This window comes from Pempheris klunzingeri, chromosome 18, assembly GCF_042242105.1.
Source record: "Pempheris klunzingeri isolate RE-2024b chromosome 18, fPemKlu1.hap1, whole genome shotgun sequence".
NCBI classification, from domain to species: domain Eukaryota; kingdom Metazoa; phylum Chordata; class Actinopteri; order Acropomatiformes; family Pempheridae; genus Pempheris; species Pempheris klunzingeri.
Window position 1 is genome coordinate 17,224,010 of NC_092029.1, and position 26,535 is coordinate 17,250,544.

At 41.4% G+C, this 26,535-nt stretch overlaps 1 protein-coding gene across 2 annotated transcripts in view; it reads left to right on the plus strand.

The window, feature by feature from the left end:
• The first annotated feature begins 3,886 nt into the window (after window positions 1-3,886).
• Window positions 3,887-26,535, plus strand: part of map3k5 (mitogen-activated protein kinase kinase kinase 5) — a 63,407-nt gene continuing 40,758 nt past the window's right edge. For both annotated transcript variants that reach the window (XM_070849006.1, XM_070849007.1), the window contains exons 1-3: window positions 3,887-4,525; window positions 21,195-21,334; window positions 24,395-24,418. In XM_070849006.1, the coding sequence (XP_070705107.1) occupies window positions 4,093-4,525; window positions 21,195-21,334; window positions 24,395-24,418 (597 nt within the window). In that variant the 5' untranslated portion in view covers window positions 3,887-4,092. The remainder of the gene's footprint in view (window positions 4,526-21,194; window positions 21,335-24,394; window positions 24,419-26,535) is intronic.

Consider the following 26,535-nt stretch of genomic DNA (forward strand, 5'->3'; position numbering starts at 1 on the left):
TGTACTTTTTACTTCTACTACATGTACCATGTAAAGCTGTAGTTATCTGTCATTCCAACTAGCCCCATAAACAAGATACACTTAAAATGACAAAACATCATCATCAAAGCATCTGAAATCAAAGAATCATACTATATTATTTAGGATCATGTTAAGTTATTTCATAGATTAATACTTTAATATCTACTATATCATCATCAGTTTAGAAACTATTACATAAATTGTCAGTGGTGAAAGAAGCTTTTAGCTTTTAGAACTTTTACAAAGTAAAAGTAGTTACACCACAGTGTAAAGATACCCTGTTAGCATCTAAACACACTTAAAGCATCAAAAGTAAAAAATACTCGTTATGGAGAATGACCCATTTCAGAATAAATGTGTATTATACCATTTTTAATGACATAATACTTTCATCACTTTAATGCTTAATGCAGCTGGCAAAGGTTTAGCTGGACTATAAGGTTGCAGAAAATGGAAATAACAAAGTAAAGTACTGGATATATCAGAATTGTACTACTAATAGTAAACCACTTGTATATGCCACCACTGTACAAGGCTGAAGAATAAACAGCATGTAAAATAGTTTAAATTACATACTAACACATCTGTAGTAGTATTCAAATACCTTAATATACTATAATATCTGAGACGGGCACTCAGCATACCAATTACTTTTATTTCTTATCTACTAATAACATTTCCATACCATTTTGAAAGTTGTACTTTTACTTGTAACTAAGTATCTCTAAGTTGTAGTACTGGTCTGGATACTTCTTCCAATAGTGGTAATTATAGCCAAAATAAGGAAAATCACACACACACAAATCTTATAATTCAAGCACTGCAAGCTTCTTGTCAGTAGTCTCTGCATTTTGTAATACCTTGAATATATATGAGAAACTCTGGATCATAACTTCAGGAGAAACTCTGCCTGGAGCCAGAAACTTTCTGAGGATCGACTGCAGGATGCGGAGGCTCAGCAGCTTAGCTGCTCTGTGTGCCAGATGTGTGCAGCAGAGGCAAGATGGCTGTTAGGACTGTCAGTGGTTGTTGTTTTCTTCTTCTTCTGTTCAGTTTTCCTGATGTTTTCGTGTCTTAATTGATTCTTTGATTTGATCATTGATTGTTCAATAAAGATTTTTGCACACATCAGCAACATTTATTTTCATTACAATAAGCATATGTCAGACAGGTGTGTGTGAGTGCATGTGTGTGTGTGTGTGTGTGTGTGTGTGTGTGTGTGTGTGTGTGTGTGTGTGTGTGTGTGTGTGTGTGTGTGTGCGTGCGTGTGTGTGTATGAATGAGAGCAAAAATATGAAAAAAAAAGAATGTGAATAAAATTTACATTTTCATATCAAAATGTTTCTTTTTTTATTGCATTCAATTTTGTTTAATCTTATTCCCAATAACGTCACCCCGACAGTGACAGCACTTGATGTGAGTGTCAATAGGAGACCCAGTCATGCATGAATGGTTTGGGTGTGATTATCTGTAATTTGCCCACAGCTGAGTGATGAAGAACAGGCAGATGTGTTTAAAGCCAGTGAAATAACACAGCCCTGTGGATGTGTTTGGTTTGGCAGCCTCTTCAGTGAGAGCTGTTGGTACTGAGGACTGTTGAGTGAAAATAAGTGGTCGATGTGGGACATCTAGTGGCAGAAAAGGGGGACGATGCTGCTCTGATTCTGTCGTCTTCAAAGGTCAAAATTGTACATTATACATTATAGCTAACATTTGTCTATTAAAGGATCAAAGACAGACAGACATGAGAATAATCACCAATTTACAATATCAGATGTAATGTCAGTCTCACCAGGTGGAAACAGAACGAGGAAACAACTGAATGTTTGTTCACTATAGACAGTTGTTGTGTTATGCAGCACCTGTATTCATAAAAAAATACACATGTAGCTGCTATGTATTAATATTAGCTGCTGTATGTGCAGGACAGTGAGGCTACTCCACACTCATTTTTTACAAATTATCCACAGAGGTTTTTATTTTTTAATTGTATGTTCAGGAATTCCTAATTGTCACCTCTGAACACCTTTCTATTGGGAACAATATTGTAGATTCTGGTTTGCACAAATGAGCAGAGAATTATTTTGCTCCTGAAACATGTTTTTTGAACATTGTCTTGTGTTTGAATCTGTTTTCATTTCATATCTGACTTTTTATATTTTACCTTCAATTTGACACTGTGCAACTAAATGAACTGCAAACTCAGTATATTAACTTCAGACATGTTTTTTTTATAATGTACAGTTCTTATTCTTTTTTTATCCAAAAGAATAAACAAACTGGTTTTAATTTCTTTGGTATCAGGCCTGCCTGTAACTTGTAGGTTCATAACTAGTAATATGTACAGAAGTAGACACATCAAAAGTGAGGATGAATTGACTGAATCTTAATCCTTACAAGAAGGGAAATCGTGGAAAATAATCATGTTTGGACATACTTTTGATCTGTTCACTCTACATAGAACCATTTTTAAAGTCTTAAATAAAAACTGTAGAGCCACATGAGGCCTGGTGGTAGAAAACACACTGCTGACGAGGAGCCCTTTAAAAAAGGATCCGCCTGGTGCAGATCTCAGTCATCTGCTGTACGACCTTAAGAGAATGTTTGTGCTCAAGGTAATATTCATGATCAAAGTCAGGGATTTTTCAGAGATCATGGAGTATCACATAAGATGCTTCTTCGTGCCTTCACCCAGCTGAACCGATGATCTCTTCTACTTACACCTAACTAGACATGATCTGGGCGATGAAGACCCTCTCCCAGTGATGCAACGATGGGAAAAAGATCTTTACCTGAACTCTGAGTGGTTGTCAGATGTATGGTAAATGATGAGAAATAAAAGCAGACGAGGCTCTAAATGTGATGTGTGCTTATAGAAGCTGTACTGTCAGGTGACAGCCACAAGAGGTCCTCCTTGCTGCAGGAAAGAGAGGGAGCAGCAGGTGACAAACTATTTAAGTAGAAGGCAGCAGCTTCTGTTTGCATGCTTCAGTTCAGATCTAAGTGAAGTGAAGTCTGATATTTGTCCAACAGAATGTCAAAGTCAGAGTTTTCAGCCTCCAGGTTATGTTGCTCTTGCAGACTGGAAGGAAGCTGAAAATGCTGCATGTGTGAAAACTGTGCGCATATGAATGAATGATCCAGGTTTGCTGTGTAATCTGTTGGGATCACACCGGATTAGGGGCCGATAGAATGCGATTAGTTTGCAACATTATGGTCACAACCCTAAAAAAAAAAGAAAAAGCCCACAGTATCATTATGGAGATTAATGCTCTATAATGAAGTGGATTTCTGGTCTTTCCTGACTTTCACTTTCTGCCAACGTGCTCATCAAATCAGCTGATGCCTTGGTGATGCAAACAATTTCTTTTTTCTTGTTGTTGCTGGGTTTTGTTTTGTTTTGTTTGTTTGTCTTGTTTTAAAGTGAACTGCTCCTTTTTCTGAAGTAGGCTGCACAGCTCCTCACCGTGACTCCTCCCAGCTCCGCCAGGCTCCCGCTGTGCTGTCTCCGCCCTGTGCGTGAGCCTGGACTGGAAGATAACAGTGGAAACTGGGCAGGGTCTGCCTGCACATGAGAGAGCGTCGATGCGTGCGCACTGTGCTTTCTCTTCTGAGGGATGACCAGCGGCTTCAGCTGCGCCTAACTTCGACCTGCTGTCACGTCCCTGGTTCCTGTGGGCGTTGCTGCGCTGCTGCCGGCGGCGTCGCTCAACTTTGGGAAGTATGTGGGTTTGTTGTGAGAGCTGAGAAGGAATGCGCGGATTTAGAGGCTTTTCCTCTTCTGTTTTTTCCCCTCCTCGGATCGGTGTCGTGACTTCGGCCAACCTGCGGTCTCCATCGGCGTTATCGAGCGCTCATCTGAGCGTGCAATCGACAGCAAACATGCAGCATGGTGTGTAGCTGCACCTCTGCCTCTGACACACTGTTTGCCTGAGCGAGGCTGCACGTCGTGCCTGTGCAGAGGCTCCGTGGGTAACCGCCGCGCGTAACGCTGGCTCCCCATGGAGGACTGGTGGAGAAGACGCTCATCTCAACGCACACTTTAAGACAGTGAGTGACACTTGAAACAAGATGAGTCAAGAGCAGGACGGGATATCCCTGCCGGTGCCCTGCTTTGGTGTTTGTCCCGGCAGAGAGAGCTTCAGCGGTGAAAGCACCACCAGCGGCGGCGGCGGTGGCGGAGGCGGGGCCGCCTCCGGTATCCCCGCAGCCGGGACTTTCTGGCAGGACTCGGTGATCGGCGGCGGGGGGCTCAGCCCGACCGCCGGGAGCTGTCCGATGGACGGCGGGGGTTTGCTCTCCACGGGGAAGTCGTGCAAAAGCAGGCCGGTGACGGTGGCTTATGTGGTGAACGGAGAGGCGAGCCAGCCGAATAACGCGGAGAGCATGGCCCTGCAGTGTCTGAAGGACGCCTGCGAGACGGTGGGCAGCAAGCTGGAGACCGTCAACTTTGGTAAACTGGACTTTGGGGAGACCACGGTGCTGGACAGCTTCTACAATGCAGGTGAGTCGACTGGAGGAAACCTCTAACATCCAAGAACTTCCCAAACTGCCCCCATCGGTTCACATGAAGGAATACAAATAAATACCTCATCCTCGCTGTCAGTCTTCGCCCTAAACGCTGCCTGTTGGGATTTTTAGATCAATCCTCTAAATGCATGTCACAGGGTTTAACTTAATCTTTGCTCTCCATTATAATGATTAAACTTTTAAGATCAATAGTCCGCAGTCAGAGTCAGTCACCCCTGAAGTGCGATTAGCCTCCTTCAGGATGACACTGCACAGGAATGCTTCCAGGCTGTTTGTCAGGGGTCAAAGGTCGAGGCCTTGCTGCATCACGTCTTTCTTGGAAACTGCACGCAGGACAGGTTGCTCTGGGCTCCACAATCACAACACACAGCTCTGCATGTCAGGGCTTGAGGGCTGCAGCCTTCACAAGTTATTTCCACACCGTGCTGAGCAAAGCTGGGAGTCATTGAGCAAAAGAGCATCATTGGGGTTTATTAATTTGCTCCACAAATGTGGGGGTGATGGTTATATTTTCCCCCCCACGCATAGTTTCCCCCTTCCATTGTGCGCCGTCAGTATTGTGCCCGAGTGTCATGGGTTGAGCGATGAGGCTGGACTTTCCACTGGAATCTACGAGCAGAGAAACAAACTTGAACCCTCTGACTGAAAGCACTTTCCCTCCTCTTATTCATACTGTATGTGTAGTAGTTGGCTCCTAATCCTACTGGAAATGTTCAGTTGCACAATAAACACTGAAAAAAACTGCTTGGAAAGCAGAGCTTTCAGGGAGTTGTGGTCAAATAAAAAGCAGCTGTAAACGTACTGCACAGGTCTGGCCAGCGTGTTCAGGAGCCAGGAACAGCAGCCAGTGTTTGCATTTCACTCAGATATTTGGTATCAGGATTTGTTCAGCTGATACTGCAGGGATAAAACTACACTAGCCCAGATGCCTATGGCTGCTCATAAGCACCACAAAGCCTTTTAAAGAACAGCGCCATAGGAAAATACCTACAACCGATTACTCCATTCATTGTAAGCACATTGCTAAAAAAAATGATTAAAAAAAAATATTTGGGAGGACTTTTATCTAAAAATCAGAAATCTTTTGGTCTACTTTGTTTTCTGAGCAAGTCTAAAAGCATTAACATCCTGAATACGCAATATTATGGCAGCAGAAGTGGTGACGGGAACAGAATTTACCAGAAAGTCCTGTTTTTTGTGATTTGGAAGTCAAATGACGTCAAGGTTGTAACGGGGCTAAATTCAATGACTATATTTCAGACCATGAACGATATGTTAGTCACCTTTCACAAAGGGTTTAAAAGCCTGGTCATTAGTCCAGGTTATTGTATAATTTACTACAGTTAGGAGCCAGTACTTAGAAGAACTTTGGGGTTGCCAGGTTGTGAACAGTCTCCTTGCTGTTGAGTCATTTATTAAGCCATTCAGTAGAAGTCAACAGTTTCTCACTTTGTAATAATCCACCAAGTGTACGGTCATAAATGTAAGGAACCTTCAATAGATGGTAATCAAGTCTGCAGTTGTAAATGTCGTTAATAAATTAATTTTGGTTGTGACGGCCTGCAGCTCTTTCCCAGAAGGTCAGTCGTCAAACAGTGTGTTGGGGTCACGCTCATAATGAACTAAAGAGCTTCAGTGATGCTGGAGGACGTCAAAGTCCTGCCACAACCTGGCAACCCAGAACGAGTTAACGGCATGCAACTGATCTGTGAAGATCAAGAAAATGTAACCACAGGAGAAGAAAACTTTACTTTTTCAACCACATGTAGCTTAGTTCAGAGCAGAAACAATTGGTAGAAAATCAATCAGCAACTAATCTGGTAATCGATTAATCAGCTTCAACTTCTCAAATGTAAAGTTTTTCTGTGTTTCTGTCATCTATTATCGTACATGGATTATCTTTGGCTTTAGAGCTGTTTGTTGCGTAAAGCAAGCAGTAACATATTGGGCTCCGAGAAACTCTGATAGGGCACTTTTTCACTCCTCTTTGACATTTGACTAATTGATTAATCGTTGTAACTGAGATCACTGAATCGTTGCTTACAGGGATGGAACACAAATGACGTTTTGATAACCAGGAAATAACCTTGCTGAGGTAAAATACTACAGGAGTGTCAGAGGCAAATCATGATGGGAAGCAGAAAAGTTGGAGTTGAATATTCAAATGAATGTTAAAATAGGCTGATTGATTCTAAACTAAAACGTAGTGGTGAAGTTTTTATTTTACCCACATCAAACCATCGGGGTCCAGAGCGCAGCGGTGAAAGCAGCCAGTTGTATACAGGCTTGTTGCCTGTCATAACATCACGTTATTAGTTGTGCAAACACATCAACTCCTCTTTTTTTTTTTTTTTTTCCATTTGCTTGTCTTCCTCTGAACTGCAGTGGAATTTTCTCATAATTCACATGGGAGGTCAGAGGCATTTTCCCAGAAATGCGCTGCTGTATCTGTTCAAACACACACTGCTCCATCCTCTTCCTGCACAAGTGTGTAGCACAGATGAAGGCCAGACAACAAAAAGCTTTAAACAATGAGCTCAGAGGCAGACTGCATGTTTGTGGCTCCCTGTCCTCCTCACATGATACCGTGGACAAAGAGGACATTTGGCTGAGAGATGGCAGAGGCTGATTGTCAAGGCTTTGGGTGCAGGAAGTGTTGGGGGGGGGGGGGGATGTAGATGCAAACCTTTGCCAACAACGGTGATGAACCATATCTGACCATAAGCGTATCTTGTTCCTCACAGTCCAGCTATTGATTTCTGTTCCTGGAGTCAGACTTCGGGTCTGAAGTCATATTGATCAGGTGCAGTTTGAACTTGGAGCTCAGGTGTCTCAGCCTGTGTTACTCACAGCGTGATCACATGTTATTGACTGAGAGCAGTGAGAGAACTTTGTTGTGGTGAATAAAAATGAAATGGATAAATGTCCCGGTTTCAGTCATGAAAAGAAAAGAAACCATCAGCATAAAAGAGGGCATTTGGTTAACGGCACGGCTGCAAATAATTCTTTTCCTCTGTTATTTAAGTTTTTTTATCTGTTTATTGTCACAAGAAACTGATCAATCATATCGTATTTTCCTGTTTTGTCCAGACAACAATCCAAAACTCACAAATATTCCATTTAAAATAATAAAACACAAAAAAAACCTGGAACAAGAATCTTGAAAAATGGCTCAATTAATTGATAATCTAAATAGTCTTTTTTCTGCAGATCAACTAAAACTAATAAATTGACTAATTGTTATAGCACAACTAAACTCATGTCACACTATTTGAGTTTTTGTCGCAGACCCATATCGGCTTAGAGGCCTTTCAGACACAGTAATGAATATCTGCTGAATATAAAACACAAGGCAGAAAAAAAACGCAGTACACAAACAGTGGTAGTCGTTACCTCATCTGTCTGCAACGCTCTGAAAATGCAATGAAGTCTGTTTTTGGATTGTGGACGTGGGTCATAGCAGCGGTCACATTGTGAAAATCTATTCCCAAATGTGTCTCTTTGGTTGCTAATCTCTAAATATACCAACAAAAAAACATGTCTGCCAGTAGGATTCTTAGTACTAGTGCCTTGACAGACAACCAAAAATACATCATGTTACTCTCACAACTGTCAGCTGTCGCAGAGGAACCATTAGTTGAATGACATACTGTATTTCTACTCAGAAATATGGCTGAACTGAATGTTGTGAAAGTAAATGAAGATGAGTGGTGTGTCCATGGCAGCCCTGCCTAGGACTTAGTACATGTGGTATAGTTGCAGCAGCAGTCTAGTGGTGATGATCAGTGAAGAAGCAAATACCCACTCTTATTCCGCATGCTGATTATTCACTTTTTTCTGCACTGAGTGCCTCCAGTGGTCTCAAAGAGGTTGTTTTTTTCTAGGTCACACAAAAAGCAGCAGCTAAGATCGATACACTTGCAAGCTGCTGGTTCACTCCTCCATCTCAGCTGACTCATTGTAAGCTGCTGTGTTAGTGTACCCAGGCCTAACTGTAACCCCCCCCCCCCCTAAACTAACATCTGTCTATTGAATGCATGCATTACGTGGCTGTGCAACGTGCACAATGGTTTACTGTGTGCTCCTGTTGAACCGGCCTTATCTCAGCCGCAGAGGGACAATAAACCCCTCACAGCTACATTTCTATTAGCTGGATTCCAGATTTCTGAATCGTCATCCTGCGATTCAAAGGTCTTGTGAATGGCTGTTTTCATGGTTGAAGATATAACCAAACCGATCAATAGCTTTTGTATGCGGGAATAATGATGCTGATGTAATCTAAGGGCGCCCGTCCCGGGTTCCAAACAATTCAAAGTACCCGAATAAATAGGCCAACAAATATGGATGTCGTCGCAGTTTGCTGCGGCTACTGGGAATTGAATTGACTTCCTTGAATAACCGCTCTGAAATCAGGACCGCGCTGTGTGCTGTGTAAGGCTTTTGCTCAGGGATGTTTTTGCCTCCTCAGATTAAAAAACTAAATTCTTTAAGTGGCCCATCTGGTACTTGAGATAATGAGTCAGGAGGATTCAGTGCTTATAGCTGTTTGTCCCCTGATCACCTCGATAGAGCGGAGAGGTTTTGATTGATGGCTGTGCGACTTGCAGCGCAAAACGTACATCAATCAGTTAAGCGGCCTTGCTCAGTATGTTTCAAATGACAAACTGTATTACTTCATTGGACACGATGACTGCCAAACTAATTGCTCCTAGCCACTGCGAATGCAACCGCTCTCTCCTGAGTATAAAGCAGCTCGCCAGAAGTTAATGTCAGACTGAATTAAAGAGCGATGACAAAATGGCCATTCACACTGTTGCATATTGATGTTCTGCTGCTGCAAGAAGCATATCCAGCCAAACCAACAACAAACTTCTCTTTCTCTTGAAATATGAAAAAGAAATCTGTTCTGAGATGGGCGCAATGCTCTGGGTTTTAATGTGTGCGGCAGGGAATCTCAGCAGCGACTCAATACCCTGTTTCATTATGTTAAAGAAGTTGATGCAGCAAATGATCAGCGACCGATTGCAAAGACTTTGGCCGCTTCACCTGTATTGACTTGCCAATACGGAGGGTGTTGGGTCATAGCTGTGGTATGCACAGCTTTATCTCTCCAGTTGATCGTTACGCTGCATTACTGTGAAATTTACAGAGAGCACAGTGGGTTATTGAACAATTCCTGAGCACTTTGAAAGCAGCTTTGCCTCAGTCTGAGTGTTTGCTTACCTCTTGTTTTGCGCTGAGAGCACGACTCCACCGCTCACCGCTCTGCCAGCAACACAGACACAACTCATAAATTGTTTTTGGGTCGTGCACTTGTGTGTGTGTGTGTGTGTGTGTTTTTTTTTTTTTTTCATCTTTTTGTAATATGGAGGAGGCTGACAGGAGCACATTGCTGAGTTCTGAGGTGAAGGCCACTACAGCAAACGCATTTTCACACAGGCACGATATGTCTGTTTTGCCAGCTGTGGCCCTCGACTGTTCAACTGTTACATTTGCGTCATTATAGAAGCAAATTTGAGCAGGTTTGAATCCAAGAACTGAAAGCAAAAGTGAAGTGTTTTCCCCCCTGCTGTAGGCTATACTGCTTAGGGCTGAAACTAATTGTTATTTCCATTATCTATTAATCAATTATCGTTTATCTTATTAAGTCAATGCATTGTTTCATCCATAAAGTGTCAAAAGTATATAAAATGCCAGGTAGCCAAAGATTAGATTTTTAAATTGCTTCATTTTGTGCAACCTACATTCTAAAGATATTGAATTTGCACGCACAGAAAGCACAAATGCTCAGATTTGTGAGGTTGGAATAAGGAATTCTGTATTTGTGCTTGATAAAAGACTTAAAACTGGGCAGATCTCTAAAATCTAAACGCTAGTTCCACAGTCAGACAGGTCCTATGTTCAGTGTCAACACCGCCGGGCTTCAGCTGGCAGGTTCTTGTTGGGGATTCACCAGCATAAGATTGTACACCCAGCTGCCCGACTGCTCTGAAATCCCATCAGCTGGCCCTCTGCTAAGTTGTTTATCCTCCCTCCTGTTTACTCTGCGTACTCGGCTGCTCGAGGTTAGAGACCACAAGGTCAGAAAGAATTAGTCCACAGGTCACTCTCTGGCGTCTGGGGAGAAGTGACTTTACCTCGGTGGGAGAGGAAGACTGTTGACAGAACCACAGCGGTAGTGAGGAAAAGTTTTAGCTTTTCATGCTGATACATGCCAATATTTCTCAGCAGGAAGTACAGTGTAGACGCTAACAGCTAAAATGTGGCGTCACGTCAGGTTTTTTTGCTTTGACATCTTTGCATGTCCAGCAGACTAATAACTAATCCCCTTCATCTCTATATGCAGTATTTCAACATCAAACAGTTTGTTAAGAGGGCATTCTTCATGTACACCGAGCATGTTGTAAGTGCAGTACACTGTTGGATAAACCCCAGGGTAAATCTCTTAAGTGCTCCTCAGAAAAATGACAGGAGGTGGAGGCGCGGCGTATCAAAGGTCCCTTTCAGGTCTTATCAGAGGTTCGTTTGAGGTGAGAGGCACCGGGAGCCGGTAGCCAGCCTCTTGTAGAAAGCAGTGGAGGGTAAGAGAGAGTGACTCATATCAACGATTCTACAGAGCTAAGGTACCAGTGAGCAGTCCGGGGCTCTACCTGTACGGGCACCCAGCTGGGAAACGTATAGGTCGAGCAGTAACGTACAGTGATATGCACAAGAGGAGCTGAATGCAACAAGTTCCCAATCATCCTTTTTGTTTGCATGCACTGTACGGCAGCTAATAAAAATGCAACCAGCCTCCAGTTTGCAGAGGTGACAATGCTGTTCTCGCATATTCAACTTTCAACTTGTTTCAGTGTTTTGATCCTGCACATTCACCGCAAATGTCACAGAGTGACGTGGGTGCAAAACTGTGTGCTTGATGAAAGTAAAACTTGGGTGCTTCTGGGAAGGGGGAAAAAAAATCTTCTTTAGGTGGTGGCGAAAAAACTAGTTTCATCACTCATTTCATTTTACTACATAAACTACGAGTTGTAGGGAAGTTTGTTGAAGTGCTCTGTAAGTTTACACATCAGTAGAGTTCCCTCCTTTTTTTTTCTGCTCATATGTGGCTGCTCTGCTGTAGGCTGCCAACACCCCTTTGGACAGTAACATTAACTTTGAACGAATCATGTTAAACCCAGGAGATGCTGAGATATTTCACCGGATTACATTCTTCAAAAATCTGTGCTGGAAATGCTAGCGAAAAGCTTAGGGGAACACCAAACTATGCGGAGGCCATTCATCCACCCTTTTGTGGTGTCCGGAGGTCAAACAATCCTTCAAAACGTCAGCACTGATATCTGACACAATTTGCAGTAACCTTTAATGCTGGTGTGTGATGTGTCAGATGGAGAACTCTGATCTAATCCACTTAGTTGCTCAATCCTATCGTGTGAAGTAATTGAGATAAGGTTGAAGCATTGTTTGCTTGGCATAAACACAAAACCCCTCTTGTTTCACCGAAAAAGAACAAGGAGGCAGTAAATCAAGCAGGCAAGTCGGGGCAACTTGCAGAGCAGCACGGGTTTCTCCCAGCATGCTTGTCAGCTAAGGATGAATTCACAGTCTGTTCTCAGCTCTCTTGCCCCTTGGGGACCATGGCAGAGCAGTTTGTCAAATCTCTCAGTGTGTGAAAAGGCAACAAAAAGGAGCAGAGGTACAGAGGGACAGTCTGCCTGGAGAACGGTGCAACTGGTGCCACTGAGAGGTTGGTCTCATTTCCTGCGTCGTGGTGTTTTCAGGGCCAGGGGTCATTTCTTTCAAGCACACTTAGGCCTAAAAATAAAGGGAGCATTAACCACACTGCTGTACTGGGCATCTAAATTACAGAATAACCATTGTCTACTATTTCCTGTATTGTCCTCTGGGAGTACAGATGTATTTGTAGACATAAATGCTCAGTTGAAAGACTTGTATGGTGCTTTTTCTTCCATTCCCAGGGTTATATTTTTGGGAGAATGTCTCCACTGGCTGTTTATACTTTGTGTGGCTTTTTGGCTTCAAATGGTGCTCAACCTGATTTAGAATTCATTATAGATGTTTGACCACTTCAAGAGACCGTCTCCACTCTGCCTTTCACTTGCCGGTGTCATGTATGTGCATCAAGATATGTGTTTTGTTCCGGGCCCACCTGAATGCATTTAAGTTTGGGGGAAAGTTTTGGGAAGGAGCAGTTGACACGATCAAGAAGCAAATTGAAAAAATAAAATGGCAACAGTAAAAATGTCATTCCGCCTGAGTAATCCAATGAGTCTCCCTCAGGGATAAACATGCACCACCTTGTTGCTACCTGGAACGTTGCACTGCTTGTCCCTGAGAGTTTGACATTTCCAGAATAAGTTGATGTGTCGTCTTATAAAAAATCTGATGATCTGTACCTGGCATGCTTTGAACAAAACCCTCTTCCAAAAGAACTTACTAAAACTTGCAATTTAGTAAGATTTTCATTGATGAAAGCCAAGATGTTATCCTGCAGAGCTGATTCAAGTCCTTTAGAGGAAGTTCACATCAAGTCACAAGTAAGCATACAGTAAGCCAAGGAAGGTCAAAGCTTCAGACTTCAATATCTTCACTCTCTTGTTTTAAGTCAACTCTCAAACCTTGAGTATTTGCGTCACCACTACTGACACTGATTTTGGTTGTATCTCATTCTCTACTAGCACATTCACAAGGATTCACAGTGACCTTGGTGAAATTATAAGGGGAGGTTAATCTTCTACTGATAGACCTTAGCAATATCAGTAAAGTAGCAGCAAAAGGCAGCAAAGGCGTTAGTCGAATCAAAACGTAGATATAAACAATGAAAATACACTACAATATAAAAACTGGCTTTGCAAATGCTTTAGATTATTTTTGTATACTAGAAAAGTCATTCTAGTCTCGTAGGCTCCTTTTTAGGGAAGGGGAAAAAGAGCTCTAGAGTGTGGGATATGATTTCCGATGGAGCTCGGAGACAGTAATTCCACAGTGTCTTTCAGCCCTCGGTGTGGGAGAAGCTCCAGGGAAATCCTCCCGCTGCACTCTGTTCCACTCTGTGCCTCTTTCCCTCCGATACGTGGAAAAACCTCAACGGCAGCACGCTGACCGTTTCACTCACATCTTATACTGCCGTTTCCTTGCCGAATCACCATGGTTACAACATCTTATGTGTAGATGTTATGTAATTGGTTGTAATGAGGGCTTTATTTACCTACTGTACCTGTTCCTGTTCCTGTTCCTGTTCCTACATACTCAAACACAATAAAACTGCAGGCCTTTACAGCTGGCCCCTGAGTGGCCGATGTAAATAACACTGTCACAATGTAATTACAGTGCCTTTAGCATTGCAGCGCACTGACATTTTCACAAATATGTGTTGTTAGGCCAAACTAAGGGCACATACCTACACATGCAAACATTTTACCTACCTTCCCTTACCCTGCTAGGAAAAACAGATTTTATTAAACATGCTCTGGCCCTGTGAGAACAATATAGTGGTATAGTGTTAAAAAAAACTCAAAAAACTCATCTGTTGTGTAGCTAAATATGAAACTTGTTGATGATGTATGTATGTTTGAAATGCATACATATTTATTTGGACAATATTTTGAGTTTTATTGACAATTCTATTTTTTTTAAAGATTTATATAGTCGTTTTACCTAAATAGGAGGCTAAATGTTGAAAGGCACCAGTAGAAAATCTGGTTGAAACATTTAATTAAACACCTCAAGAACAATTATTTACTTCAAAAAATCAGCTGCAGGATTTATGCACCATCAAATTTGAAAGAAAAACTTCAGGCTCCTCCCCTCCCCCTCTGGGGGCTGTGCTGCATGAGTGACACTGCATTAGAGACTGCTCCTTCTCTGATTGGTTGTTTTCTTCCAGGCACGAAGGATTCTTGCAAATGACATTGGGAGCACAAGGAGGAGCCAAAGGAAGCTGGGTTGTTTTGTTTTTTTATGTCTCATGTACTATTTAGTGACAGTTTCAGCAAATATGACAAAAAGATATTTTCAAGAAGTTTCCAACTGCTGCTTTAATTCTTAGATGGACTGTTGGTTGGGCACAATCATTTCAGTTTAATTCAGTCTTCTTTATTTTAATCAGAATAAACGATACGACCCAGGGTTTTTGACACATATCCTTCTTTAGACACCTGAGCAACTTCAAGCCTTTGAATGATATGTTTTATTATAGTAAATAGATCTTTTTCAAGCTATTTGATGATGTATCACCTTGGGTTGTGGAATCTAGTGCGGGCCATTTTTTGCTATTTTATTTATATAATTTTCTAAACTTATGGTACCCTTACTAACCTTTTTTCCTGCGCTTTTGACTGCACCTCGCAGCCCTCTTCAGTGATGGTGCTTGCTCAGGTGTCGTCACTCAGCGTAAGCTGAAGCTGGTTTTATGACAAGGTCAAAAGGTCTTGTGAAAACAAAAAAAGTAAGTGAACCTTGAGGTTAGAATATTTGATCACAGATATGTTGCCAATGTCAGGAAGGAACTTCTCTCATCTTAATCAATAATTAAAAACCTTCATCCACTCTGGTGGACTATAAAGTCGTTCTGTATTATTCAGTGGTCTACACTGTATGTAGCTGTAGGGATATCGTGCAGATGATGCACACAGTTTCAGTGTTGTTTTATATTTGGGAGCGACTGTTTACATTTCTCAACAGCCCACACTCATTAAAATAGATTTCTTTGTGTCCAAATGTATGCTCTCCGTTTGGCCCCAAGCACAGGAGAGACAGACAAAAGACACTTTGAGCTGCTGATATAATCCATATCCACTTGAGCAGTCCCCAGTTCCATTTAGATCCTGCTGCGATTATAATATTGAGCTGATCCCCACCCCCTCCAAAAGGAGCACATGTAACTGGTGGAGGCACTCAGGGGAGGGCTGAGAAGGATCTATGAAGAGGAAAAACCAGAACAATTCCCAGCAAATTCATGCAGCTCTCTACTCACCTAGCTGCTCATCATCCTTTGCCTCTCTCCCCACCTCTCCTCCCTCCTTCTCCCCCCCCCCAGAGGCACCGCTGGGTCTGAGGAACCTGCGGCTGCAGGCCGTTTGCTGATGAAAGCCAAAACAGTGTGCAAGAGTATTGAATTATTTTTCCTCCTCTGCTATGAGCAGTAGGCGAGGGAATCAATTTAGTTTTAGTCAACAGTAGCAGGTCCAGCCGTAGGAGGTGTAGCAGGATTATCAGGGCATCACTATTCATGTTTTGGTCTTGTTTTTTTCCATTTTGCCTTATCTCTCCCTGGTGTAGATAGATTTGGGTTTATTACTGATTTCAGGGGATTGGGATGACTACAACAACAGCTGAGTTGAGCACATGGGATCAGGTGGCAGGACCTATTAAAAGGGTGGCTGGATGACTCAAGTTACTCCACCACTGGCTTTACGTAGCCTTCTGTCAACACTATGTTGGCAGGTCTGCTGTTACATTGGCATTCACTCAGCTGAGATATTGCATTGGTAAGAAATCAAGACATTTGAATGCCATCCAGTAACATTCAGATGCTATGCCGTTTCTGTGCTGTTTGTCTCCATGAATTCAGGATTATTCCTCTTAATGTGGCAAGAAGCCTACCAGAAGGCTCCCGGCAGAAGACAAAACACATTTTGCACATACCTTTTCATTACTGAAGAAGTGTGACATTTTGTTAGGGTGTATTTCACAACATGTCTTCAGTGCTTTAAAGTGTGAAGCAGTTTCTGCTTCCACCATCTTGGTGGGAAAATGTGTGCGAAAAGCAGTTCTCGTAAGTGTACTTATGTACCTAACAAGGGGGATGCATTTGGAGATGTTAAGAAGGGGAATGTCATCCCCTTTGTCCCCCCTCAAACTGCCTACTGCCCAGTAGCTCTATGAGGATTTACTTTGGCTCAATGGTGCTTTGAGATAAATGCTGATAATTAACAGGTCTAAAGTTCACCACCGTAGTTGAGTATGTTAGCACACTAGTTGGCACACAAACACAAAGTTCAGCTGAGTTCAGTAAATTTAAAGTATTTTGGGATAAACCAAAGGGGAGGGGGGATGTCAAAATATAATTAAATTAAACTGATGATTAAATGAAAAACCACAAATGTCAAACTTATGGTGGAGCTAGAGTGAAAGTCTGGGGATCACCACAGTAATTATGGTTTATCCTCTGGGAACCATGAGCAGAAAAGGCCCACGTCGCCTAAATCGCATAAATCTATACAACTAGCATAGCTTAAAATGAATCAGTGACTGCCGATGTATGGACACAGATAAGAATTGGCTGCTTACACCACAACTGCTAAAAGGCTTGAAGGCCAAAAATCTGTCTTTGTTGTAAAAGAGATTGAGTGTGAAAGTGGTTCTGGTCCTGTGTGGCTAACAATATATTCAGGTCTTGCTAAATTCTGGGACAAGTTGTTCTTTTCTAGTATTCTAATATTATTGTTCAGTACGTGAGCATCCAGACTGAAACACACACTGACGACATCATGCGCCACTAGTCAAGTGTTGTCAGCTCTCAGGGGCTTTGTTATGAGTACAAAGCACTCATGAGAACTGATTGGTCCTCTCAGCTCTCCTGGCAGAACAAGACTCACTTGTGTCTTTCCCTTTTTTTTTCATACCGTATGTGCACACAGTCGTTTGCATTCCGTATTCATCACCTATGTTAGCCCTCCCCATGACAGCAAACATTTTCCTTGGCTCAGATGTATCCCTGTGAAGCAGGTGAGCTTTCGAAGCACAGTTACACTAAATTACCCCACCCAAGTCGCTTGTGAGAAGATACAGCTGTGTGCAACCCTTTTGCTTTTTATTAGCCCGTTTGCATCAACGTCTAGTTGAGATGTAATATTGATGGGGTCTCCTGCCAGAAGAGAAATGAAACAAGCCTATCTTTTATTCATCAGCCAGCCTGTGCTGTCTGGATGTTGACATTCAGTTGCACCTTGTGTACATAAAGTGAGAGCACAGAATAGCTGCAGCCTTTAATTCTCTGTATGCTCAGGATTTCTAAGGTTTGTAGTAAGATTAGACATGCTCTCGTAAGATCAGGCCAATGAAATGTTCCAGTTCAAGTCGGTCAGTCACGGTTTGGGCTATTAATGACACGGGAGACGTCAAAACATTCAATGAGTCCGATTGTTGTGCACAATTAGGATGATGTCATTGATAGATTTTTTTTTTTTATTCAAATCTTGCATGGCCAAACGGGTTGATGATGAGAACTTCTGAGGCCAGCAACAAGTACCCACTCTTGAATTTGCATATGCTGATGATGAGCGCGAAGAGCTGCTTGGTGCCTCATCACTGAGAAAGGCTCTCACTGAGAATGGGCTTCACTCTGCAGTGTTGTGTTGGCACGCAGCCACGAAGCCACTAAAAATATAAAGTGACTGTTTGATGTTAACTGTGCATTCAGATTGTGAGCATTCACATGGTTGCTTTGAGTAATTTGTTCTGATGGCTTTCGTAGTGTTGGAAGCTTTGACTGCTGTGATCTGCTTTAAAATAGATTGAATGTTCTGAATTAAATGTGGTTTTCTTTCCCTATTTTGGTGTTGCATTCCACTGATGTTACATAGTTTTGATGAGTGCATGCTGTTTTAAAGCCGCATTACTAGAATCTTTTGCAGTGAAACGAGCCAAAAATGCAAAATCAACATACCCCATTATGGTTTTTTGCATATTTACACATTCAACACGTAGCAACATGAGCATTCATTTGGTGCTGTGCTTCTGTACACCTAATAATCTTCACTCTCCTTTTAGTTCAGTTTTGGTTTTTGCTAACTCCTGGAATTATTTTGCTCTTTAGCTGCTTGCTGCTACACTATGTGTTCACCATCTAGGTCCTAACTTTTATTATCTGTTGTTTGATGCAGGGGAGGTAGTGTACAGCGGAATAATCAAGTTTTTTTTTTTTCTTGTCGTTGAAAGCAGCTGCCTGATAATAATGCTGACGAGAGCGGTGAGAGTGAATCAGTGAACAGTAAAGCTGAAAGCTGCAAAACCAAAACAACGTGATGGTAAAAATGCTCCACAGAGCTGAGATGTGATCATTTTCTATGAGTTTGTCACTGCGAGCAAGACCTTTCACATTACCCACAGTCATTGAACAATTCCGAGCATAAAGGCGATTGCAATAGAAAATACGTTTCCATTCTCGCAACTGTTGCTTTTCTAAAGAAAGCTGTCGAAAACCTCGGCCTATTTCTCACTCGTCATGCTTCCTTGTTACTCTGCCGATGTATTGCTTCACTGTTTGTTCTGTTTGTCAAGGGCAAAATGGACAGTACACTGACAGCGGCAGATAACGTGATTCTCCTGTTCTAGACCACTACGCAGAGGCAATCAGACACTCCTGCACCATCAGTAAGAATAGAGCAACCTATTATCTGACTTACTTATAGAGCTTACATTGCCCTATTTGTTCCAATAGTAGTCCACCAGCTCTAATGGTCGCAAGCTTGAAACGACCCATTAGGGGTAAAAGACTGGGTCGGTTGGATGAGAGATTCTCTGCTCTTAAGCTCCATGTAATGTGTTTGTTGACACAGAGAGGTGGATAGTTGGAAACAGATGAAAAACCAGGGTGCGGTGTTATCTCTATGACTCTCTGAGCTTCTCTGTCATTACTGGAGTGCAGCCACAGGGCTGATTTGTTTTTGTTATTATCAGTGGCGCGGGGCAGCCTCAGGGACAGCGTGTACCACCACACCTTATACTGTATGTGTGCATCCATAAAACTGTCATACTTATTCTACACCTGTGAGTGTGTTTAATGCCACATACCAATCAAACTGCCCTTTAAATGCAAGAATGTAGGGATTTTAAACTGTTGGCAAGGTCATATGTATGTTATGGTGCAGTTCACTGTACACACCTCCAGTATGAATGAGCTCTGTGGTTACACAGCGGTCTGTTATGCTAGTATAAGCACACAACTCTTGGTTGGGAAATTGTCACTGCTGGCTTGAGTGACACTTGGCAATATTTACTCATATTGACCTATTGATCCAGATCATATGCTTGGGTCCAGCTGGACTCGGTGTCTTATTGAGTGTATTTACATGCACTGACAGGGTTGAAAAGGTGGGTCATAGCGCCTCTATTGAGTGAAATGTTCTGTTCTCAAGAGTGTTTCTCTGAATTACCTCCACTTGTCTCTCTGACACCAAATCTATTTCTGACAATAGACTCATCAAATCCGATCAAATAAACAGTGCTTTGGTACTAATGGTTGCACATGTGGTTTTGGCTGCTTGTTTGAATTTTTGCCTCTTGCTTAGTGGGCTGTGTTTTTGTGTTTTATCTAGGATCTAGGATATCTCCTAGAGTGATTTTTGTGGGATGATCATGTTTGTTTATGTTTGGATAATATTTTTGTTTATGATTAGATGATACTTGTGTTTATAATTGGATGATGTTCATGTTTGAAGGATGTTTATAATTGGGTGATGTTTATGTTTGGATGATGTTTTGTTTATATTTGGAGGATGTTATTGTTTATGTTTATATTATGTTATTGTTTATGATTAGATGATGCTTGTGTTTATGATTGGATGATGTTCATGTTTGAAGGATGTTTATGATTGGGTGATGTTTATGTTTGGAGGATGTTTATGATTGGATGATGTTCATGTTTGGAGGATGTTTGTGTTTATGTTTGGAGGATGTTTACGATTGGGTGATGTTTACGTTTGTGTTTATGTTTGGATGATGCTTGTGTTTACGTTTGGATGATGTTTGTATTTGTGTTTGCATGATGTTTATGTTTGGATGATGTTGATGCATTGGATGGTGGATTAACATGCCAGAATGTTGGGTTTGTTGTTGGTTAATGTGTCTTTTTAATTCCATGAGGTTGTGTTAATGACCCAGAATCGTTTTTGAGGGACAGCAGTCAAAGCTGTTGTGAACATCACCTGTTCACCAACCTGTAGTTAGTAATACTGACACATACACATAATGTGTTTGTGTAGGTATATCTGTCCATTAACCTCTGACATCAGAGCTGTGTCTCTCTCTCTCTCCCCCAGAACAACAAAGATCAGTCCTTGTTGCTTTAACGAAGGTCGAGTTGAAGAAGAAGCACTTAACCTGAATTGATTCTAAAGCAGATTGCTAAAAGAACTTCAATCAAAATTTCACTGATTTAACACACTTGTTTTTTTTAAAGAAAACAAAACATAACTAGATTCTCTGTTAGAATGTATCACTTGTAGCACACAAATGGTGAAATTTAATGGTAATTTAAAACAGACCATTTGTATTTTCATACCCCTGTCCACATATTTTTGATTTTGGGCTGTTTCTCATGGTTGGAGCAAGGCCCCTTTGTTCCACTCCCACCACTTTCAACTTTGTACCAACAATTTTGGTTTTCCCCATTTGAGTGTGACAAAGCCATGATGCACAAAGAGGTCCATAAAGAAATGATTTGCCCTGTTTGGCAGTGAAGAATCTGACTGGCCTGTAATTTAAAGAATTAGACGGTACACATACAGTTGGCACAGAGGTGAAAAATTCCTTAATGAATACCTTTTTTATAGTATTTTCATTTGTGGGCCTGGTAGGAAACAAATCACACCTAACATAATATCTGTACCTCTCGCCATCAGACATAGCTGTTGTGGAGATGACGGATGCCTTCCGCCAGCCCTCGCTCTTCTACCACCTGGGAGTCCGAGAGAGCTTCAGCATGGCCAACAACATCATCCTGTACTGCGACACTAACTCCGACTCCCTCCAGTCTCTACAGGTAGGCTGTCACCATGAGCAGAAACCAGGACAATCCTGCCCTCATCACTTTAACGCATGAAGCAAACAACCACGAGCGTGGTGATTGAAGGATATATTTAGGAGGAGGCAGGGAGGACGGGATTGACAGGAATATAATTTGGTCACAGCGGCTCGGAAATGCATCAATAATTTGATGAAAGGACATGCATTTATGAAAGTGTTTGAGATAGGAAGACAGCTGTGGCCTCATTTAGTTGTGGATTAAAAAAGGTCTGCTCTCTGTTTTTGCATCAGTGATAAACCACTTCTTAAAGTGGTGATTCACTGGATCTTCCTTTATTCAGTGGTTAAAGTTCAATTCAAGTGTCTGTAGACTTCCACTTTTAACCTCCACCAGGAAGGTTTAAATTCTGTCCTGTTCAGAAACATGTTACAGTAACAGATTTCCATAAAGCTTGGTAGGAAGCTAGGTCATGACCCAAAGAATAGGGGGATTGTAGTCCTCCTGGGGGTCCAGGAAGTTGCTTAAAGTTTAAATGTTTTATCATGAACCACTGTATTCATATTTTGATGCAAATCAAGACACAGGAGCAGGAAAATTTTCTATTAGTATTTTAAAGATCATTTTTAGATGGCCGATACATACAAGAACCATGGGGAGTGAGAGAGGGTGTGGAGGAATGTTGTTCTTATGTGCATTTTTAACCACTATGACACCAGAACACCTCTATCTTTTATTATTAGAATACATTTAGTGCAGACTGTGGTTGAGGTTTGAACTTTCTAATCATAATTCTTCTATGTTTATCCATGGTGGTGATCTTTGCAAATACTTACCGGCTCTTTTCATTTGTTAGAAATTTCCCAAAACTCTAAACATATTTGATCCAGCAAAGAGCTTCGAGACAATGAGTGCTCACAGCGATAAAGTGCATACTGTACATTCAATGTTGAATCACCACTGCACTGTAATCTGCAGTAAAAGCTACAAAATTTGATTAAAAAGAAAAAAAAAAAAAATGCCAGACTGCTACTTTAGTGGGCTCGAATCCAAAAATCTCCCTGACAAGTTTTGGCTGAGTCAGCACCTTACAACAGAGTGAGTCTTATAGCTCCTGCGTAGCAGACAAGACGCAGTTCTCACAGTCTGAGGCCCAACCTTAACACTCCTGCAGCAGAGGAACACTGAGGCCTTTATTAAACTTTGTGTGCTGTGAGGATTTTTATGGCGACAGGGATCCTCAGCTAGTGACTGCAGTCGACATATAGTACTATAGAGCCAGGAGAGGATAGCATTCTCAGCTCTGTTATTTCTGTCTTTTAAGTAGTAAAAAAGTGTGCCATTCTTTCCTGCTCTAATGTAAACTGGTAGCGAATAGGAGTTTTCCCTTCCTGTGGTTTAGCGTGGTGCCCGCCCGCCTGGCTGGGCAGTCAGCTAACTGCACCTCGCCCTGCCTGAAAAGACCACTCCACTCTGGTAGTTTCCTCTGATCTCTATCTGGCCGCTAAATTGTTTTAAAGAGCTCTGTTTTAGCATCAGTTTTTTTTTTTCAAAGTACAGCAAGAGCTTAAAGCAGCCTTTTGTGTAGGTAACGCACCCAGGCTGGTCATGCTTCTTTTCACAGCAGGTTTTTGAAAGGAGTCTCACTGTTTAGGCAACTACAGTATATTCACTGTTGTAATAAGGAATGGTGAATAGACTGCACTTGTGTAGCGCTTTTCTGGCCTTCCAACTACTCAAAGCACTTTTACATTCACGCACACATTCCTGTGCTGATTTCAGGGCAAGGCTACCATGCCAACCTTCTCACCAGGAGGAGTTGACCATTCACACACACACACACACACACACACACTCACACTCACACAATTTGGGGTTCAGTATCTTGCTCAAGCAGACTTTGACCTGCTGAGTGGAGGAGTCGGGAGCTGATGTTCCAATAAGATGAAATTTGCTCTACCTCCTGACTATTTTCTTTATCTACATTTGTAGGATTTCTTCATTTGAATTCATTTTGAAACACGACAACCAGCGTAAAGGATAAAAAACTCATGTTGATTCAGATTGTAACATAGCCTAAAAGTCATCGCAGCTTAGATATGACAAAGTCAAAGTAATGTCGTATTGATTATGTGCAATCACTCATTATTACTTTGCATTCCTCGGTGAGCAGCAGATATTTGCAATGCAACGTATGTGGCCCATGTGTATTATGCTTTGTAGCTGAAAGGGCTGTTGACTTGATTGGTAAAATAGACCGAAGCTCACTGTCATAGAAACGAACGAAATGAATTTTACAAATCCAGATAAAGCATCGCACTGAAAGACATTCTCTCAAAGGCATTCATGATGTTGAGCTGGATTGTATTCACTAGGAATGAAAAACAGGCTTTTAGAGAGATGTTTAAACCCTGCACTAATAGCTGCATGAGGTGGGAAAGAGTGTAGGACCACCACCCAGTTCCATAGAAAGGGGCTTCAGACGCTTCATGTGAAGCACACTGAGGGTTTAAGTTACTTGGTTTGCACAGGAAGTGAATACCTGCTTTTAATTACTGAGAAAAGTATCTTTATTCTTAGGATAGGTCAAACACAAATTGGAGTACACAGGATGCACGTTGCACTACCTTTTAGAACATTTCACTTACAGTCATGCATAATGTATATCATCCATAGTTAAAGATACTCTGGAGCCTTAAGGCCCAACAACAATGTTGAATCCATTTCTTCCCTCATAAAATATTTGCAAAACCGTCTTTGAATATTTTGAAGCCTACATCGTCTACATCAGCGTGTGCTCTTTTACTTTATTTCTATACTCCTGATGCATTACTGGCACCAACTGTTAGTGCATGTGATGCCATAGTGTGACGGCTTTTAACCAGAAACATTCATCAGTAATAAGGACAAGCAACCAAAACCTCAGTGTCCTCTTTATAAAACGTTACTGCCTCGTGTATGATGTTTTTGGGCTTTTGTTTTGTTGTTTGACTCAGTAATATAGTGTCCAAAACAAAATTAGAAATAAATTAGAAAATGTGAAATCTCTAAATGTATTTTTCTCTTCTCGTCTTTCAGGAGATAATTTGCCAGAAGAACACTGTAAGTACACAAAGCAATCTTTTTTTTTTTTTTTTTTCTTCCCTCGCCTTTGCCTTTCACACATTACTCACACATCACACATTATGTGGTGCAAAGAATATGGTTTTGCACAAAAACACAGGGAGCACAATGTGTAACACCTTATGTTTCCCTTCTTGCTGTTATAAAAGGTCTCTTTTGCAGCCCTCTTCCATAAAAGCTGTGATGAACGTCTGGTTTCCCAGAAATGTAAAATAGAAATACTTTCTCATCCATTTTAAAGATGTTTTTTTTTCTCACATGAAAGCTGTTCCGTGAGTTACAGTGACTGCAGTGGGACGATCTGCATAAAAAGGTTTTTGAAATTTGACTTGCAAACGCTGCAGCAGTCAAATAAGGGGCTACCTTGGAGTTAAGGAAATCCTGTTCTTCACTGACTCGCATCTTCCTGTGGCTCTTAATCTAAATTTAATTTTCAAATGAATATTCACACATGAGACACAGTAAGTGTTAATGAATATATATTCATTAGAGCCTATGCAAATATACAAAAAAATGTTGTTGCACATTAGCATTGTTTTACTATTTTGTGTATGTACTGAGTACAATATGTAGAGGAGAAATCCATTAGCATTGTAATTATAAACCATCTATGACAGCTGTTAGAGTACCAAATAGCAAATCGCTACTATAGCTACATCAGTGGGAAACAGTTTATTTCATTAACAATTAATCTAATAAATATTTCTTTCAGTTTTTGGCGGTTTAGCAAATTTTTTCCAACCAACAATCAAAATCTCATTTGAGGAAACCAGCAGTAACATGTTTGGCATTTTTGATTAATAATTACATAGTAATCATTATTACAAATATCAATATAATTGTTGAACAGTCAACTGAATCAGCGCTTGAACAAATTGTGATTGAGGCAGAAACATTGGGAGCAGGCTGATTGCTTTGCAGAACTCCACGTTCAGGAGAGAGATGACAATCTCAGCTCTCCTGAGGGGCTTTTCAGAGTGTTTGTCCCAAGGACACTTTCACATGTCCTTCAGGTATTATGATAATAAAGTAATAATACTGTCTAAGCCGGGTATGAGGGTCATAAAACATTAGCAATAATGTCTAAGCCTATCATGTCTAACATGAATTTTTTTTTCACCAAGCACCATCAGTGGGTTTTTGTTATTCATGGTTATGCATCTGTGAAATAGTCTGTAATTTCTTTTTGGCCTGAGCTACAGAATCAGTTTAAATGTCCCTCATATTTCTCCAGACGAGGCTGTTATCATGTATTAGTCTATTTGTATGTTAGTAGGTGTACTAGATGTAAAGACTCCATTTTGATAGGCCATGAGTTTTTGATGACGAATCTTTTTAAAGAAGAAAAATGATTCATCGGTTGATCGGCCGGCTGGCTGTTTGGTTATAGTTCCCCGAGGGAAAAACATAAGGGTTGGTATAAACAGTCAACAGGAGCTAGGGTGCTCCTTTTGAGTCAGCAACCCCTTGTCCTTTCTAAGGTAGGAAAGCAAAAGAAGTGTTTTTGAGAAGAGTAGGTTTGTCACCAAATCTATTTGGTTAGGTTTAGGAAAAGATTATGGTTTTGGTGAATTACAAATATAAAAGATTGGGTACATTAAACACAAAATCATCCGGGTGTAAATACATTGGCTATTCCATCCATTGTTGGCTGCTGACACTTTGGTGCAAATAGCATCTGCACTGCTACAATTTTGATCTGGAAGTACCCTGATGAGACAAAGGAAAAACAGTAGACTAGAGATTGAAAGAAAGTTGTCATGAAAAAGTTCACCAACCTGTTGCGTCATCCACAGCTGGATGTCCCCCACTCGTTCTTGCACCACTGGGGAGGCCCTGAGCTGGAAACATACTGATCTCTGACCATGTGTGGAGAGCTGATTATCACTCACAGTACGAGTGCGAGCTCACATACCTCCCCTTTGTGCACTCACTGTCTGTGCTGTCTCTCTGTCTTGCTTCTGTTGGGGCACTTAACTGCCCTCTGCACTGGTACATGTGTTCCTAACCAGGCCTGTGTGCTGGGAAAAGTACACCTCAAGTACAAAGTCTGTACAGTTTTTAATGTTTGTTTTTTTTTCCACAAACATCCCAAT